The 19,836-nt window shown below is 43.2% G+C and overlaps 1 protein-coding gene across 2 annotated transcripts in view; it reads right to left on the reverse strand.

Annotated features, from left to right (window-relative positions):
- The window catches only part of TSPAN2 (tetraspanin 2), a 230,301-nt gene extending 211,810 nt beyond the window's left edge, over positions 1–18,491 (reverse strand). For both annotated transcript variants that reach the window (XM_056558258.1, XM_056558257.1), the window contains exon 1: positions 18,351–18,491. In XM_056558258.1, coding sequence (XP_056414233.1) covers positions 18,351–18,419 — 69 coding nt within the window. In that variant the 5' untranslated portion in view covers positions 18,420–18,491. The remainder of the gene's footprint in view (positions 1–18,350) is intronic.
- Positions 18,492–19,836: the final 1,345 nt, after the last annotated feature.

A 19,836-nucleotide genomic window follows, 5' to 3' on the forward strand; every position in this document is an offset into this window, starting at 1 on the left:
AATAATGACAACTGTAAAAAGTCATAAGCGGAGTCATTAAGGGGTTCATTTTAATAATGTAGTTAATTTTGTTGACAACAACATACATATACAATCAGGTGATCATAGTCAAGTAGAACATTTTTTTTTTTTAATACCTTTTATTAGCTACAAAGGATAATTTTTTCTTAAACTATTGAAAAAGTCATCCTAACCCCTTGGACACTGTTTTTAGTGCAGAGTTATGGATAGTCTTTTGGCGCTTACACTGCATGTATTTCAGCAAGTCCTGAGAAATAACCAACATTTTTCCCAGATATTTCTATCTCTTCTCTCCGCTGCTCTGTGGTTTTAGAAATTAGCTTCATAACAACTGTTATTTGAATAAATGATCTGCTTCGTGACCAATGGGAATTCTATCCTAACAATCGTGCATAGCTATGAAAACAGACACTTCGAAATGGGTCAGTGAACCTGCTAGCCAGTGATCTTCTGCATACTTTATGCATTGCATATGACAGCTTTATAAAGGCTGTATTTATAGGCTATATGTTTTACAATAACACTGTCTAGCTTTTAAAGGATAGGATTAGCGCAGAGCTATCAAAAGCAGAAAATTTGTCCACGCCTGCTGTCCAGGAACACAGCCCAAACGGGAAAGTAAAAAGGATTCTGGGACGTCTAATGCTGTGCAGAAATCTGCGAACGTCAAAACAGAGAAGTGTTTTGAGCTAAAACAGATCTGTAGCGATCAGTGCAGTGAAGGGTCAGTTCCCTGCAGGACTTTAGTGAATTGGTGGCAATGCCATGACGTGTGCTGTAAATCCTTATGGATCTATTAATATGTCATGCAAGAACATCAGGTTAAAAAGGTTAAAGCCTTACAATGCCTAACAACATAAAGCCTTACAATGTGTTAAGCATATTTCATTTACTTTGTATTAGAGACAAATGAGTAGGGAGAAGAGTCCCATAGTCTAAGTATGTTATGATTTATGATTTCATATTAAAGGGGTATTCCGGCTTTATACATCTTATCCCCTATACAAAGGCTAGGGGATAAGATATATGATCACAGGGGTCCCGCTGCTGGAGACCAGGTGATCTCGGTGCAGCCCCCGGCATTATGTGCCGGGTGAGGCTTCGGAGACGGGGACGTGACGTCATGCCCACGCCCCCTAGTGACGTCACGCCATGCCCCCTCCATTAATGTCTATGGGAGGGGGCGTGATGGCCATCACGCACCCCCCCCCCCATAGACATGAATGGAGAGGGGGTGGCGTGACGTCACTAGGGGGTGTAGGTGTGGCGTCATGTCACGTCCTCATCTCGGAGGCAGCACCCAGCACAGAATGTCGGGGGCTGCACCGAGATCGCCTGGTCTCCAGCGGCGGGACCCCTGTGATCATAAATCTTATCCCCCTGACTTCCTCAACACATTAAGCCATGCAGCTTTCTGTGGGTCAAACTAGCGATCACATGACAAAGTTCGAGTAATGAAACACATTAATGCCGCTGTGCTGGAATTAAACAGATAACACTTCAGGCTCTTCCTTCTATATCTTTGTAGTCCCACATTTTGCCTGTTTAGCCTCCTAGTATAGCCATTGCTATATTTAATGGATGCCCCCTTTCTCCATATGTTCTGATTCATCTACTACTTTGCGGGCGGTGTGCGTATCACCGATTTATTTGTTGAATGCAGGACACTCAATGCAAATTGGTTTTATAACTCGACAATTGTTGGAGAAGAGCAATATTTCCATAACCCAATTTCTTCAGATTTAATTTACATAAAACTAAACAAATAAGCAAAAATGTTGGTCTAACGAAAGCAATGCATGAAATGTCCTCTGTAAATAGTGTCCGCCACGACTTCATTTATCATTTAAATTCCATTTTAGTATACTAAATACTCAACTGTGGGAAAATAAAATGGAAAAAAAAAAAACTATTTATGACTAGTAGTCACAAAGCAGTGTTTTCCAAACAGCATTTCCAGACAGCGTGCCTCTAGCTGTTGCTGGGAGTTGTAGTTTTGCAACAGCTGGAGACACGCTGTTTGGAAAAAAACTGCTCTAAAGATCAAGGTGACTATGTGCCCATGTCAAATAATTCAGAAATTTATAAAAAACCTTATTGGGATCTAGTAAATACTGAAGTCTCTTTGAGGCTGGGTTTACATTTGGAGATTTGGTCAAAAATGAAAAAAAAAAAAAAAAAAAACGCAATACTCGCTCTATGGCCATAACTGCGGGCAGCCAGATGTTCGCTGGGAGTCAACAGGGAAATACACAATGCCAGACCTACATAGCATTTTTCACACACATATATATATATATATATATATTTTTTTTTTTTTTTTATAAAACATTTTCTGAACACAACATAAGAGAGCTAGAAACAAACTCTCAATAAAACACAGAAGAAAATAAAATCAAAAGCATCAAAAAGGGTAACATACAGTGTATTCTAGAGCAATTTCTCACTCTTTTGTGGTGTTTTCCAGTGGCAGTTTTCCAAAATCCCAGCATGTTGAGGGTGTGGCTTTTTATTTATTTAATTTTTTCAGGAAATCTTGGCATCAGGAAAAAAGATTGCAAAAAAAAAGAGAAATGCATACCGTATTTTTCGCCGTATAAGACGCACTTTTCTTCCCCAAAACTGAGGGGGGGAGGAAAGTTGGTGCATCAATGGCCGGGGACCGCGGCTAATACAGGACATCACCGATCGCCGCATCTGAAGCGAAAGTGACACTAACCCGGCTGCTCTGTCGGGCTGTTCGGGACCGCTGCGGTGAAATCGCGGCGTCCCGAACAGCTTACAGGACACCGGAAGGGACCTTACCTGCCTCCTCAGTGTCTGCTCCGTGTCGGGATCCCCTGCATGGCCGGCGCTCTCCTTCGACGTCATCACGTCGTCGTGCACGCCGTCCCGTCATCCAATAGGAGAGGCGTGCGTAGCGGCGTCCATAGCGACGTGATGGCGGCGACGGAGAGCGAGCAGAGACGTTCCGGAGCGACGGGGACACCCCGGGGATGCGGCGATAGCGATGGAGGGCAACATCCAGGGCAGCGGTGACGGGTCCGGAGTGGCGGAGACAGGTGAGTATTACCTCCTATACCAGTGGTCTTCAACCTGCGGACCTCCAGATGTTGCAAAACTACAACTCCTGGCATGCCCGGACAGCCAACGGCTGTCCGGGCATGCTGGGAGTTGTAGTTTTGCAACATCTGGAGGTCTGCAGGTTGAAGATCACTGTACTATACTTTACATTGTATTTGGTTCAGAATCTTTTTTTTTTTTCTAGATTTTGCACCTTTAAAATTGGATGCGTCTTATATGCCGGTACGTCTTATAGGGCGAAAGATACAGTATTTAATATTGGTGATTTGACACCACCCCCTCCCCCATTTCTTCCTTCATGAAAAACTCACAAGACATGTAATTAAAAAACACAGGGGATAATCCGCCACAGAAACCTATACTAATGTATATATATTTAAAGGGGTATTCCGCCCCTAGACATCTTATCCCCTATCCAAAGGATAGGGGATAAGATGTCAGATCACCGCGGTCCCGCTGCTGTGAACCCCCGGGATCCCCGCTGCGGCACTGCGCTATCATTACAGCACAGAGTGAGTTCGCTCTCCACGTAATGATGGGCGGTACGGGGCCGGAGCATCGTTACGTCACAACTCTGCCCCTCGTGATGTCATGGCCCGCCCCTTTCAATACAAGTCTATGGGAGGGGGCGTGGCGGTTGTCACGCCCCCTCCCATAAACTTGCATTAAGGGGACGGGCCGTGATGTCACGAGGGGAGGCGCCATGACGTCACGCTGCTCCGTCCCCCGTATCGCCCGTCATTACGCACAGAGCGAACTCGCTCTGTGCTGTAATGATAGCACGGTGCTGCAGCGGGGATCCCGGGGGTCCCCAGCAGCGGGACCGCGTCGATCTGAAATCTTATCCCCTATCCTTTGGATAGGGGATAAGATGTCTAGGGGCAGAATACCCCTTTAAGGAAAAAAACACCACAAAAATGAATTTTGAGACTGCAAAATGAGGTTGCCAGTTTTTTTTTTTTTTTGGGGGGGGCATTTTCTCTGGCCCCAAAAAAGTACCACTATGTGCCAAAAGATCACTGCCCTAAGGACCGAGTATCAGGGATACTTGATTTTTGTTGCTGCAATCAATGCTGAACACTGCATTTAGGGTGAAATGCATAGATCCCTATTTAAGGGGTACTCTGTTGAAAAAAAATGTTTTTAAATCAACTGGCACCAAAAGGTTATATAGTTTTGTAAATTACTTCTATTCAAAAATCTTAATCTTTCCAGTAATTCTCAGCGAAAGTTGTATAGTTCTTTCCAGTCTGACTACAGTGCTCTCTGCTGCCACCTCTGTCCGTGTCAGGAACTGTGCAGAGCAGGAGAGGTTTTCTATGGGGATTTGCCCTTACTCTGGACAGTTCCTGACACAGACAGAGGTGTTAGCAGAGAGCACTGTGGTCAGACTGGAAACAACTACATACCTTCCTCTGCAGCATATAGCAGCTGATAGGCACTGGAAGGATTACAATTTTAAAATAGAAGTAATTTACAAATCAGTTAAACTTTTTGGCACCAGAAAAATGTAAGAATTCCAGTGAATTCCCTGCTGGCAGGGAGCCTGACACAGACATAAATTTGTGGTCTTTATTGAGCTTTACCCCCCCCCCCCCCCCTTATAAAATGTGTTTAAAGCTTCAGCCACTAGGGAATGTTCTGATTAACTGCCTGTTGTTAGGCTCAGTCTGTTTCTAGTAACATTATTTGCATATAGGGATTAACACCTATCTATGGGAGTCCCCCAGCCATGTCCAGCCTGGTTGCACCGGTAGGAGGTGCTTGCATTGTTGTTTTCATAATTCCTATTGAGGGTCTATACACACGTGCGGTATCCTGCACATATTTGATGCGCAGGATTTGAAACAGCAGATTTGATGCTGTGTTCAGTCACATAGTTTACATTGACATCTGCAGCAGAAAAGCCTGCGTATCAAATCCTGCACATCGGATATGCACAGGATACTGTCCGTATGAATAGACCCTAAAAGGGTATTTTGATATATTTAAAGTCCACACTGCAGCTTGATATGGATATAAAATAACAAACCGCAGAATCCTCACCTCACCCCGTCTAGCGTCCCGATTCCTGTGTTTACTTTCATAAATCGGAATACCCTTTTTAAATGGGAATATAGAAACCATTTAAAATGTCCAGTAGACTGATTTTGTAGCACCAACCACCTCTGGCTGCCCCGACCAGACCAGACAGGGCTTAGCTCTCCAGTTCTAGAGGTAGGTGTGGGTCCCAGAATAATAGATAATCCTGAACCTCTAAGACCCAATAATAATACTACACAAGGTTAAAACATTAATAAAAAATATACAAACACTTTTACTTACTGTTAGCTGTGTTACTGTCCCTGTGTGGTAAAAACAGCTTTATAATCTGTATATACTTTATAGTTATTGTGAAACTGAGCATACAAGGATGTGGCAGGTTTAAACCTTCCACCTATTTCCTAATGTTTATAACTGTGCTGTACTGCACAATGCACTGACGCACTGCTTCCTCCCTCTATCACACAGATACTATGCCATAAATGGGTTGGAGTGGTTAAGCAAACTGAAGAAAAATTCATGTGATTTTGCTAACTTCATAGCACACGTTGAATAAAAAGTGAAGCTTGATTTTTTTGGGAGATTAGCATAGAAAATAATGTCATAATGTTGCTCCATATAACGAGTTATAGAAGCGTACTGATAATAAGAAACAGCAGAGCATCTGGGGGATTTATGTCACTGTTCAGTTTTAGTTGCCTAAAACCATGTCACTGATATAAATGGGGGCATTCTGACTACCTGCACTCTCTGCAAAGTGTCCACTACACAAGTATCAGTGTCTCACAATGAGACTTCTACATATTCAGTCTCTTTTTACTGCCTGGCCTCTCCAGGGTCCACAAGGGTCTCCAGAAAGCACTAGTATAGTTGTTAAAAGGACAACAAAAATAAGTTGGAGGAAAATAAGACCCCAAACATTTTAGCAGGGTGGCATCAGGCAGTGGGGTGTGAACTTGAAGTTTAAATATGACTACACACTCCACCAAGAGTCCACCGACAAATGCCTGGAGGGAACCTCTTGTGGTCAATCGGAGCAGTTTGTCCCCAAAAATTATTCAGAAGTAAAACAGGACGTCTGACAACAGTCCTGTCTGAAGGAACATTGTATTATTGTTTCAGGGTCAAAAGACACGATAGAATCTCAAGAGATGTCCAATTTTACCATCATTGGTCTTAATTGGTGGCAGATTTTTTTTCCGGCAGAGGAAGTAAACTTCCCTCCCATGTTGTGCGGATTTCACAGATGATGGGTATCGCCTTTATCCACCATCACCAGAAAAGGAAGCAACAATTCTTTCTTTAGGAGATATAGACAGTATATACTAAAATATCTTGTTGATATCATGTTTTCTACTTCTAAGATACTCATATAAACAAGACATTACAGAGGAGAGATGAAGGAAGATTTTAGTAAGGGGGGGGGGGGGGGGGGGAGATACAGGGACATGTGACTGCCTGAAGGAACTGTAAGGCTATATACAGTAAAGTGACACGACACATGCCCTATTAAAGAACTCACACATAGGCCGGCTGTAGAATGGTGTGACAAGCACTACCACGGCTTTCAACACACCATTGCTAACTTGTCATTTCAGATGCACTAGCTTAGTGGTAACACAAATGCCTGGGAATGTGTCAGTATGCTCTGAATATTTGTACAGGTTGCCAAAAGAGGGGAGGGACAGACCTTTGTAGATACTTTGCACCTTCTGTTAGAGGCTCCTGCCAGTGGATCCCTAAAGTGATGGATTGGTTTAGTTAATGTACAATAAATGTGCAAATTGCTATTTTTAGTCTCAGTTGTAGATGTGTTTACAAGCCGTAATCTCCTCAAAGCTTCAGTACTTGATGTGTCAGAGGAGAGGGCCAACTCATTCCTTACCATTAAAGGACTAGATACTCACCAGTCTACATATACACTGATCAGCCAGAACATTAAAACCACTGAGGCTTACCCAAAATGAGGACATTAGGGACAAAACCCATGGACGTGGGAAAAGGTACAGTAATGAATGCTGGAGGGAAACCATCTTTATAGTGATGCATCATGCCTTTTATGGCTTGAAACTACCAATGTCCAACACTTGTCCAGACAGTATTAAGATGCCCTAACTGTATGAAATTGGCATTGTCTTCTGGCATGGCATCTTGTCCTGCCCCCATCCCCCCCAAAAAAAGCAATACTAGGGAAATGTAATTCCATGCACTGAATCCCACTGGGAATTGAGCCTACCCAGGGAACCACAGTATTTCCTCTTTCAGCATATAGCTCCCACAGTGATTGTGTATCTGAACTGATCTATGTTGTCCTCTAGGTGGCCAAAAGTGTACTCTTTAGGAAATGGATAAAAACTGTCAGTCACAGATACAATAAATGGATGCAGAAAGACACAAAGAAGAAAACGCACCCAAACGTTGTGCTAAATGTAAAACTTTCCTAGTGTCTATCCCACAAGGACAGATAATGGAAGTGGTGAAACAATTCCAATACACTACATGGTACTTTAGGCTTGATCTGTAAGGTATCTAGGGGAGTTTCAAAGAATTTAAAAAAAAAAGTTTACCCAATTCACATCTCAAAGCTTATTAGTACAGCATGAACGTCAGTTGCCAGAGTCCCCAAAAATATCTATTATTCATACTGTTACTGTGTCCTGACTGATACTATATGTAAACTAATTCAAGGAGAAAGAGTTGTCAGCTCACTAAAAGGAAAAAAGACTCAAGGAGCTGCTCGGATCCCACAAGTGGGGGGGGGGGGGTCAAATAGTAACCCCCAGAAACAAGTCTTTTATTCTTATATGACTTTGTAGAACATTGTAGAACACTATAAGACTTAAACATCTTTCTTTGTTTCTTATATGCTTCTGATATCTTCATAAGAGTTGTACCCCCCTTTTTTTTTATTCTTCAATGCTTGAATATCCCCCAAGATATTTTGTCTAATATGTTATAGTGTACCATTACATCAAAAGTATAGGGCATTGTGTCCCCTGATGAATTTCCTCACCTTGTACTATTTTGAATTCTTCACTTACGAAAAAATCTGTGAACGAGCTGGACATATTGGACAGAAGATATAGCATTACTGGCCAAATTGTGATGATTAGATTACTTTATTAGAGCATCTCTAAATCGGAGGTCTTGAGAGGTGTTCTTGGTATGCAGTGGTTAGCACCTACTAAAACGAGTCTAGACTGGGTTGTGGGCAACCAAGGTTCACTGATCTGTGTGGCTAGAGAAGGTTAGCCTGTCTTGTCCTATCCCACAGAAGGGCTACTGCAGCATGAAAGACAGTAGTCGAAAAACACAGTGCATTACAGCTTCTGTGTATGGGGATGTAAAGCCACAGACCATGCAGAGTTCCCATACAGAAACCTGTATACTGCCACAATGGAAACATGTGCATCAGAACTGAACCAGGGAGTAATAAAAGAAATATGCCTGGTCTGATGAGTACTGTTTTCTTCTACATCATGTGGACTGTTAGGTGCGTGTGTGTTGCTTACCTGGAAAAGAGATGGCACCGGAATGCACAAAGTAAAGAAAAAGAAGCTTGCGAAGGCAATGTGATTCTCTGGACAATGTTCTGCTGGTGATCCTTGGGTCCCTGTATTGATGTGGATGTTACTTTAAAGGGGTACTCCGGTGGAAAACAAATTGTTTCAAATCAACTGGTGCCATAAAGTTAAACAGATTTGTAAATTACTTCTATTTAAAAATGTTAAAGGACAACTGCAGCAAAATACACTTATCCCCTATCCACAGGATAGAGGATAAATGTCTGATATACTGGTTCATCTGCTGCATCACTTTTGGTGGTCTTAGCTCCAGTAGTTGTCAATGTCACATCATCAGGCAACCAGACACCCTGCTGTGAATTGTGGCCTCTCTCTTTTGCCAACCACAGCTGAGCTAATCTAGCAACAGCTCTCCTGATCCCTGTTGTCAAAGTGTGTGGTTGCACGTGATCTTATGCTCCCTTGTTACTGACTCTGTTCTGATCCCTGATCTTGTTCCTGGATTATACTCCCGTTGCATCCACTGGATTTTTTGCCTGGTTCCTGTGGTTCTTCTTCCAGAATTGACTTCTGGCCTAACTCCTGACTATGGATTAGTCTTTTCCACTGTTTGCTATACTGCTGACAAACTCCTGGCTATGTTCCTGGCTGGCAATGCTTCACTACAACGCAAGCATTTTCAAACCACTACTACTCTGGGAACCAGTACCTGGGAATCCTACCTAGAAAGGCCCTACCTGAGTGATGGGGAGATACCCTAGATTCAGCACCCAAGCTGAGCTAGTGTCAAACCCACTGAAGCTAGGAGCATTCACTTTTCTGATGAGAAACATAAAACTTTTAAAAGCCCCACATTCAGAAAAGGCTACAACCTGCAATATCCCTGACTCACCTAATAACTATATAGGTAGTGTCTACCCTTGACAATTGCTTGTTTTTCCTTTACCTTGTAGATTAGAAGCCATAATGGGCAGGGACCACTCTCCTTCTGTACCAGTCTTTCATTAAGTAAGCTTATGCTCACTGTACTTACTTGTTTATTCATATTTTATGTATACAGTATAATATCCCCTTTATGTCATATGCACAGCATCTTTAAGGTTAATAATGTTATAAACCAAATGTTGATTTCACAAGTTGCAAATTTTCAGATTTAGAATCATAACACTATATGTAGGATTCTTAACATTTAAAGAATTACTATTTTGAAGAAATTGTATAGAAACATTCATATAATGCTAAAGATACTGTCATGTGTTTGGAACTGTTGTATATTTAGTTAATTAGCTGTTGCTATATGAAAACTGCTGTTTAACACAAATCAGTGGGTACTTTTATCTGACCTGACAATGAATGCTAATGAATAGTTGGCACTACTGTACTTCATGGCTGGCACTACTGTTTAACACAAATCAGTGGGTACTGTTATCTGACCTGGCAATGAATGCTAATAAATAGTTGGCACTACTGTACTTCATGGCTGGTTCCATTAAAAGACTGCTGACATTACTCTTACTATGAATACTAATATGTGGCTGGCACTATTGAGCCCTTATTATAGTAACTACAGCCTGGACATCATTACATGGTTACTACAATAACGGCTGTAAGGCTCTGCATCCCAACACATAAGTAGACATTACTACAGAAAAGGAGCAGAGTAAGGCTAGGTTTCCACTTAGCCAAAGTCAGAAGTGGATCCATAAGGGAGGAGAAGTGTAAGTCCTTCCTTTATATTTCCCATTCCTTTTGAATACACTTCTGGTTTTGGCTCAAAAACTGCAATGGCAGATATCCAAAAACTGCCAGAAAAAAACCCAAGTGGAAACTTAGCCTAAGAGTTAAACAAGTAATCAGGCACTGCTGCGCTTTGAGTGGAGAAAATGCCCGTAGGTATATCCTGCAACTTAGGAGTGCTGCAAAAGTATCCTTTGAGGGAGGGGGTGCTAACTTGTGTGAACAGATGCAATATCATACAGCAGGAGACGGAGGTACAAAGTTGCACTCACCCTGAAAGTCGTGGATACAGGTAAAATCTTTATTCCGGATAGCAGCATACAGGGAAAGACAGGTTCCACATGCGGGGAGTGAGAGCAGCCGCTCTCTGGACACAGGGGAACACCAATGAATGGCAACTAGTTTTGCATCATCACAGGACGCTTCTTCCGGCCAAGGTGTACGTCTTCCCTAAGCGGTGGTTACACAATTGGCATGAGAAAACAACAGTGTAAAAAAAGAAAATTAACAAAAAGTGCAAAATCGTAAACGTGACTCAAAACCACTTAGATAAAGAACACAGCAATTCACAAGAAAGATGAAAATCATTCCTTTCATTCAATCCTAAAGGACCAGTTGCGTCAAGTTTGATTATCCATAAAGCTTTTCTTTGGAGCAGATAATGGTGTCGGTCCTCACCTACAGGTACACTATCTATTCGTTTAGTGTCGCCAGCCTCGAACGACTAGATAGTGTACCTGTAGGTGAGGACCGACACCGTTATCTGCTTCAAAAAGTCCTTTAGGATTGAATGAAAGGAATGAATTTCATTTTTCTTGTGAATTGCTGTGTTCTTTAGCTAAGTGGTTTTAATTCACGTATGTGGTGTTGCCCTTTTTGTTAATATTCTTTTTTTACACTGTTATTTTCTCACGCCAATTTTGTATATAAGTGTAACCACCGCTTAGGGAAGGCGTACACCTTGGCCAGAAGAAGCGCCCTGTGACGACGCAAAACTAGTTGCCATTCATTGATCCGGAGAGCTGCTCTCACTCCCCGCATGTAGAACCTGTCTTTCCGTGTATGCTGCTATCCGGAATAAAGATTTCTTACCTGTATCCACGACTTTCAGGGTGAGTGCAACTTTGTACCTCCGTCTCCTGCTGTATGATATTACTACAGAAAACCCAATAGATGTAGATGAGGTTTTCAACATACATACACAGCAGGAAAAAAAAAATCTATGCAGAAATACACTGAAGAAGTGTACTTGTTATATAGTAAAGAACCACAGATTTCCACCACAGATCTCACTCTTTGCAATACTGTATATATGATAACATCTGGAAAAAAAAGAAAAAAAAACTGGTGTAACTCATGGCATTTGTGCCTTGAATTTAATGCAGATTTGCAGCAATATTCACGTCAGAAAACATCCCCAATGTCTAGATTTGACCTCATTTTCTGCTGCTTACCACAGTGGCCCTAAGATTTTGTTCACACAAGTCTCTGAAAGCTTTGATCTCCCTTCTAATAGTTTTTAGCTAAAAGCAGAATGGTTTCTGTTAGTGAAAACAAGTTGAAAGATTTTCCCTGCAGCAATTCCTTGGGGTCCTCTAAGACACATCAGAAGTGTGATTTCTTAGTTTACACCCTAGATATGTTATGGTTGAATCCACCCACTACAGCAGGGTTAGCCCAGGCCTCAACAAATGCCAGGCGTCAGGTCACCATGGCGACTACAAGTTAGGTGCTGGCATCTGTAATCTCGTCAGCATGCCACAGCCACCCCCATCTCTGTCGTCAATTACATTGTCCACCTTGAGCCGCCAACCAATCGAGATCGTCCTTAACGATGCATGTGGGGCGTACACCCAGGCGGCGGCTTCACTTCAATCACAAACAGAGAGGAGAAATGTTAGGAGGAAAATTGTCGCAGAGTTGTGAGCTAAGCACTTGAGGGAGACGCAGGCCCAAGAACTACACATAACCATGAAAGCAGATTGAAAAGAAGAAGGTTCTGAAAAAAAGGTGAAAATATATATATAACTCGCCAAAAAAAAAAATGATCACAGCCCCTTTCCCATTTTCCAAATAGAAAAAAAACCAATCATATTTGGTATCGTATTGTCAAATGTGGAATTGTCTGAACTATTAAATTATAACATTCCTAATCACGCGCCGTGAATGGCGTAAGCGCAAAAAGATTCCAAATGCCAAAATTGCTGATCTGTGATCCCATTCCAAAAATTTGTCCTCACACAGCTCTGTAGGTGAGTGGAAATATGAAAAAAATTACTTACAGGCGTCAAAACCTTGCTCCTCAATTTTTTTTTATTCCTCCTAGATGCAAAACAAGCCCTGTAATATGGCAAAGGGACATTTGGGCCCCTTCAGGAATTAGAGCCCAGTTCCAGCTTATACTTCTAGATCCTGTATAGCAGCAACCAATCTAAATCTCACAGGAGAAAACCATAAAGATAAAAAGGCAAGAAAGCAAGTAAGTGGAAAGTAGGTGGAGGTCCAGGTATAAGCATTGTACCAGCCAAGTTACACCTCTTTGTATTCCTAAATGTAGAGTAATAGCTGCTAAGTGGCCAGACTGATAAATTATGGATGCACTTTAGGTTACAGGCTTTCTTCCCACTGACCAATTTAACACTATTTCCATCAATCCAGTAAAAACAAAATGTATTGATGCAAAAGAACACTTCTTTATTACAAGAAGCATTAAAAATACATGACAATAAAAGGATCTTAAGTAATGAAGAATAGGCAGTACACACTGTATAAAAAATGCATGCATTTTATTAGTATAAGGTGGATTTTCATTGTTATTATACTGATGATGTAATGGTGCACTGTATGTTAATAGAAAAACCTTCACTCTTTAATAGAAAATGTAATAGAAAAATTTCACATGACTCACATGACTGTAAGAAAATCTGTCATCAGTGTCATCCGCGCTAACCTGTTGGTACATGCTGGTAGTGCGGGTGACATTAATGATAGCGATACTTATCTTATCTTATCTATTGTGACTGGACCTAAAACTGCGGTATACCACGCTTTTAGGTCTAGTCAGAAAACTGGATACGGCGCAAAAAAAATTGCTGACCGGCATCACTATCTGACTCTGGTCGGCTCATTCAAATGATTGAGATGGGGGCCGGTTTTAGCTAGGATACGGGAGCGCCCGGATTTAACTCCCTCCAGCCGAATTCGGTCCCCGTATAGCCAAAATGTAGTGTGAACGCAGCCTTACTGTGATACGATTGGGTGTTAGGCCCATTTCACACTGCCGGTATGACCCAGCAAACTCCATTTTTTTTTGCAGTTAGATAGCCGTAAATTTGACGGGTCATAACGGGCAATAACAGGTCAATGGGGTCTGCCGGGCGCCGTTATTTTCGGAGAGAAAAGCCGGAGAAAAAGACAGTGCAAGTACTATTTTTTCTCCGGCTTTTCTCGATGCTATAATGGGCTTAAACACTGCCGGAGACAACCAGCAGTGTGAATGTAGCCTTACAGAGTAATCATAGTTTAAAAATGCCGTCAGGACCTGGGTATCTTTTCCCCAGGGCGATTACCAGCGGCTGCTCCCTACCCGGTTTCCTTGAGTGATGCGTCTCTTCCTATACACTGTTAGGAAGAGACGTGTGACTTAAGCTGTCCAGGTGGGGAGCAGCCAAAATTAATGGGCCTACAACAATACGGGGCACAGAATGAATGGCCATACAACAATATAGGGGCACCAAATGAATGGGCCTACACCAATAGTGAATGTGTCTACAACAATGTGGGGGCACAGAATAAATGCGTCTACAACAATATGGGGGCACAGAATGAATGTGTCTACAACAGTATGGAGGCACAGAATGAATGGGCCTTCAACAATATGGAGGGAACAGAATAAATGGGCCTACACTTATATGGGGGCACAGAATGAACGGACCTACATCTATAAGGGGTTATGGAAGCCTACAATATATGGGGGCACCGAAGGGGAACTATTATTGCATGGAGTAATATATATGGGAGGAGTTTGTAAAAAAGGGGGCATTGTGATGGAATAAGAAGCCTAAAATATTTGTCTGGCAGTTTCTGTGGAGACAAGCCTAGGCCAGGAGAAATCTTCATGTCCGTCTAGGCTGGATAGTGAAGAAAAGGTAAAGTGAACCATTCTGATCAGAGAAGACGCCCCCGTGATTCATTTAGAGAGAAATCATTGGATGTAACTGCACAGTAGCAAAGCAGAGCACTTGTATACAGCTGTTATCTACTACTATATGGCCACTGTATGTCTGTGGAAATATTGGTCTTTGTATGAACAAGGGGTTCACAGAAATTTCGGCAACCAAAAATAATTAGCAGAAAATTATGAGTATTTTCTGCTTGAAGCAGAAAATTTTCCTCGTCAAGACCTTCCATTGACATCAATGGGGCTTTCATTCCAGGCAGAATTTTCATGTGAAAATTCTGCTTGGAATCTGCTTCACATTACTTGTGTGCCATGGTTTTAGAACGGAGAAGTAGAGGAAATTCAGTATGGAAATTCTGTCATGTGAACACAGCCTTGAGTCATGAGGCACTGGGCATCCATAGCAGTGTTTTACAACCTGTGGCTCTGTAGCTAGTTTAGCTGAGCGACAGATTGCAGATCACGGACTATAGTGCAACATGCTGGAAGTTGTAGTTTTTGGTTTGGGACAGCGCTGCAGAGCCATAGGTTGTGTCCAGGGCATGCTGGGAATTGTAGTTATCAGCTAACTGGAACTCCCTGCATGTCCTGATACAGCCTATTGTTCTGCAGCTGACCCAAAACTTTTATTACAAATTTTTATTTAAGTGGGAGTAGGGTTGCCATCCAGCCAGTATTTTACCCGGCACAGCCGGTATTTTAATGCCTCTGCCGATAATTTTGTAGAAAAAATATGCAAAAGCAAAAGTATTTTATTAAAAAGAGCCCGCCGGCCACTGCGGACAGAATCAAATGTGCGCCCTTAGCCCTGCTGCTCTGGCCCTGCAAAAGAGTATGGCACAGGGGGGGGGGGGGATCAATTGAAATGGTTATGGCACAGGGGGATCGGTGGGAGGGAGGGGGGGAGATAAATCAATTGGATTGGTTATGGCACAGGGGGATCGGTGGGAGGGAGGGAGGGGGGGGGAGATAAATCAATTGGAATGGTTATGGCAGAAGGGAATCAGTGGAAAGGGGGGGGGATGAATCAATTGGAATGGTTATGATACGGGGTTCAGAGGGGAGGATCAATTGAAATGAGTAAAAGAGTATGACACGGGGGAATCAACTGGAATAATTATGGCACAGGGGGATCAGAGGGGGGATTAATGTGATTCCCACATATATAATTAATAATTAAGGTATTTTTGGGCAAGACGAATGGCAACCCTAAGTGGGAGGAGAAAGTCATTATTGGTTTCTGGATCCAAATTTCCTAGAGTCCCAAATTATGTTTTCTTCTAAATCTGTTCACCCTGCCCATGAGGCGACAGGCATCGCAGCTATACAGAGTAGGCAGGCACCTGTCTTCCCAAACGTTTAGTTTTCTGAGATTCGCTGTTCTACAATACTCTTATTTCTTTAAATCCTTCCCTGTTCTATAACATTACCAACATGTAACCCCCCCCCCCTTCCTAGTCCCTCAATGGGCCCTGCATCCCCTTGCTCTGTACTCTCCTTTATTTACCCTATATCCTATATTTAGCCAGGTTTATTTGGCATCCTCGCTAACATTCTCATTTCACATCATCTCTTCTCTGCACTATTTTCATCTTTAACCCCGCCATGTCTGTTAATCAGACGCTCCCCTGGCAGCCGGTGACCTCAGCTGTCCCTTAGCCGTGCTTCGCTCACTTGTCGCTGTCCCTCCAGCCTCATCTCTCTGCTCTTCTGTATCCATGGGTTTTGTAGGCACAATTCTTCACCCATCTTCGGGTCACTAGAACCACAGATCTGTCATTCCAATGAGGTCAGACTGTTCTGCGTCTGTTACCGGCGTTCTCTCTGCCTTACCCTCTGGAGCAGTATTTTCCTAACTGATCTGATATTTATAATATTTAATAAAGAAACCTATAAAGAAAATGTAATAACGAAATCTATGGAAATAATGCCAAATAATTCATTGTATAATAAATAAGTTTAGCAACTTATGTTTTACATGATAAAACAGTAAGCAATCTAGACAGCCCTCTGAGCTAACTTGCCTTGGCTCATCATTTTCACATACGCTGATACAATGTAGCAAACAATCAACTGTTGAAAGCATATAGAAATCCTATGGTCTCCAATATAAAATTAAAGGGGTTTTCCAGGAAAAAAAACTTTTTATATATCAACCGGCTCCAGAAAGTTAAATAGGTTTGTAAATTACTTCCATTAAAAAAATCTTAATCCTTTCAGTACTTTTTTGCTGCTGAAGTTGAGTTGTTCTTTTCTGTCTAAGTGCTCTCTGATGACACTTGTCTCGGGAACTGTCCAAAGTAGAAGCAAATCCCCATAGTAAACCTATTCTACTCTGTGCAGTTCCCGAGACAAGCAGAGATGTCAGCAGAGAGCACTTAGACAGAAAAGAACATGTCAACTTCAGCAGCTGATAATTAATGGAAGGATTAAGATTTTTTAATAGAAGTCATTTACAAATCTGCTAAACTTTCTGGAGCCAGATGATATATATATATATATAAAAAAAAAAGTTTTTTCCTGGAATACACCTTTCTTTAAGGAAAAAAAAACTGATTTCCAAGAAGAGTTGTTCTTAATAACATCTCCGTATTTATTTATATCACTGTTTCCCAATCTGGGTGCCTCTAGCTGTTGCAAAACTACAACTCCCAGCATGCCCGGACAGCCAAAGGAATGCATGGAAGTTGCATGGTTGCATGCTAAGTGGGCATGCGGGAAGTTGCAGTTTTTTTCAACAGCTGGAGACACCCTGGTTGGGAAACACTGATTTATAATGTGCAGGATACATAAAATCAGGTAACAGGATAGAAGTAACGGGTTTCAAGGGCTTACCTGGCGCCCTTAGTCGCACTGACCAAATAAATGTATATGACAGCGCTCATTCAGATAAAGGTCTGACCACACAAATCCACCATGGGGCAGCACAGTATGCATTAGAACAACAGCATGACAAGGTAGCATCAGGAGCGGGATGCTGCCCACACATACCCACATCTGGATGCCAACGCAGTAATAGAGCCATACATTAAACAAGGTGCCTCTGATCACTGAACAATATGATAAATAAATGCCATATTGCAATGTAATCATATATATGTTATAGCTGCCATGGGCAGGGCTATGCACCAGGGGTAAATGTTGTGACTTATTATTCATTATATTTTCCGGGCACTGAAGTACAACTATTTTGCATCTATCAAGCTAAACAAGCCTGGCATACAATGAATGGATCCCCATGGAGCTCGCTGTATTCACGATTGTGTGCACTGGGTCCAAGATTTACACTACTCCAATACAGTGTTTTCCAACAGTGTGCCTCCAGCTGTTGCAAAACGACAACTCCCAGCATGCCCGGACAGCCTTTGGCTGTCCGGGCATGCTGGGAGTTGTAGTTTTACAATAGCTGGAGAGAGACTTTTTGGAAAACACTTCTCACTTCCCCTTATATAATACACACATATGAAAATGTTTTGGGGGAAAGTTGGCACAGGCAAATTCCATAATGTATCTATGCATGTGAGATGCCATAAATAAGAGTATTTGCCACACACAGACGGGCACCATAACAATAGTGGGCATCAGTCCCATGTGACATTGTAAAGATGATGATTGATCAGTTTAGTGATGGCATCAGGACAGCAGCAGATCTATCCTTCACCCCATCTATATACACCTGTAGTGGGCACCTCCATCCATCCCCACTATTCATAGCAGCTGCCTCCACATCCCTCCCTCTATGATCAGCCGCCGTCTCTTACCAGGAAGATGAGGTTGAAGGTGAACAGCAGGTACTTGACACATCGCATGGAACCGCTGAGTCTCCCCATCCCGGCTGCAGCCCCGATCAGCAACAGATGTCACAGCACCAAAACTCCGGCTCACACACTGCACGGGAGCCCGCCCCGACCACACCCCGGTCACGCCCCGACCACACCCCGGTCACGCCCTTCTCTGATCGACCACGCCCACAAAGGAAACTTTCCGTCGTGTCTCCTGCCTCACGGGGAGCTCCCTTCTAGAGGTTCGACAATACAAAGCGCTTCTATAATGGGCGGGAAATAAGGAAGCCGCGCCCGGAGGGGGCTGAATGACAGGACTAGACGGGGACGCCGAATACTGAGCTGTATTTGTGCTGTATGGGGGACATGGTGAGGAGGTGGTGTAGTTGGGGGGTACGGGGATATGGTGAGGAGGTGGTGTATGGGGGGATATGGTGAGGAGGTGGTGTATGGGGGGATATGGTGAGGAGGTGGTGTAGTGGTCCTTATAGGGGGATATGGTGAGGAGGTGGTGTAGTGGTCCTTATAGGGGGATATGGTGAGGAGGTGGTGTAGTGGTCCTGTATAGGGGGATATGGTGAGGAGGTGGTGTAGTGGTTCTGTATGGGGGATATGGTGAGGAGGTGGTGTAGTAGTCCTGTATGGGGGATATGGTGAGGAGGTGGTGTAGTAGTCCTGTATGGGGGATATGGTGAGGAGGTGGTTTAGTGGTTCTGTATGGGGGATATGGTGAGGAGGTGGTTTAGTGGTCCTGTATGGGGGATATGCTGAGGAGGTGGTGTAGTGGTCCTGTATGGGGGATATGGTGAGGAGGTGGTTTAGTGGTCCTGTATGGGGGATATGCTGAGGAGGTGGTGTAGTGGTCCTGTATGGGGCATATGGTGAGGAGGTGGTGTAGTGGTTCTGTATGGGGGATATGGTGAGGAGGTGGTGTAGTGGTCCTGTATGGGGGATATGGTGAGGAGGTGGTGTAGTGGTTCTGTATGGGGGATATGGTGAGGAGGTGGTGTAGTGGTTCTGTATGGGGGATATGGTGAGGAGGTGGTGTAGTAGTCCTGTATGGGCGGGGATATGGTGAGGAGGTGGTGTAGTAGTCCTGTATGGGCGGGGATATGGTGAGGAGGTGGTGTAGTAGTCCTGTATGGGGGGGATATGGTGAGGAAGTGGTGTAGTGGTCCTGTATGGGGCATATGGTGAGGAGGTGGTGTAGTGGTTCTGTATGGGGGATATGGTGAGGAGGTGGTGTAGTGGTTCTGTATGGGGGATATGGTGAGGAGGTGGTGTAGTGGTCCTGTATAGGGGGATATGGTGAGGAGGTGGTTTATGGGGGGGATATGGTGAGGAGGTGGTGTAGTGGTTCTGTATGGGGGGATATGGTGAGGAGGTGGTGTAGTGGTTCTGTATGGGGGATATGGTGAGGAGGTGGTGTAGTAGTAGTCCTGTATGGGCGGGGATATGGTGAGGA

This window comes from Hyla sarda, chromosome 2, assembly GCF_029499605.1.
Source record: "Hyla sarda isolate aHylSar1 chromosome 2, aHylSar1.hap1, whole genome shotgun sequence".
Lineage (NCBI taxonomy): Eukaryota > Metazoa > Chordata > Amphibia > Anura > Hylidae > Hyla > Hyla sarda.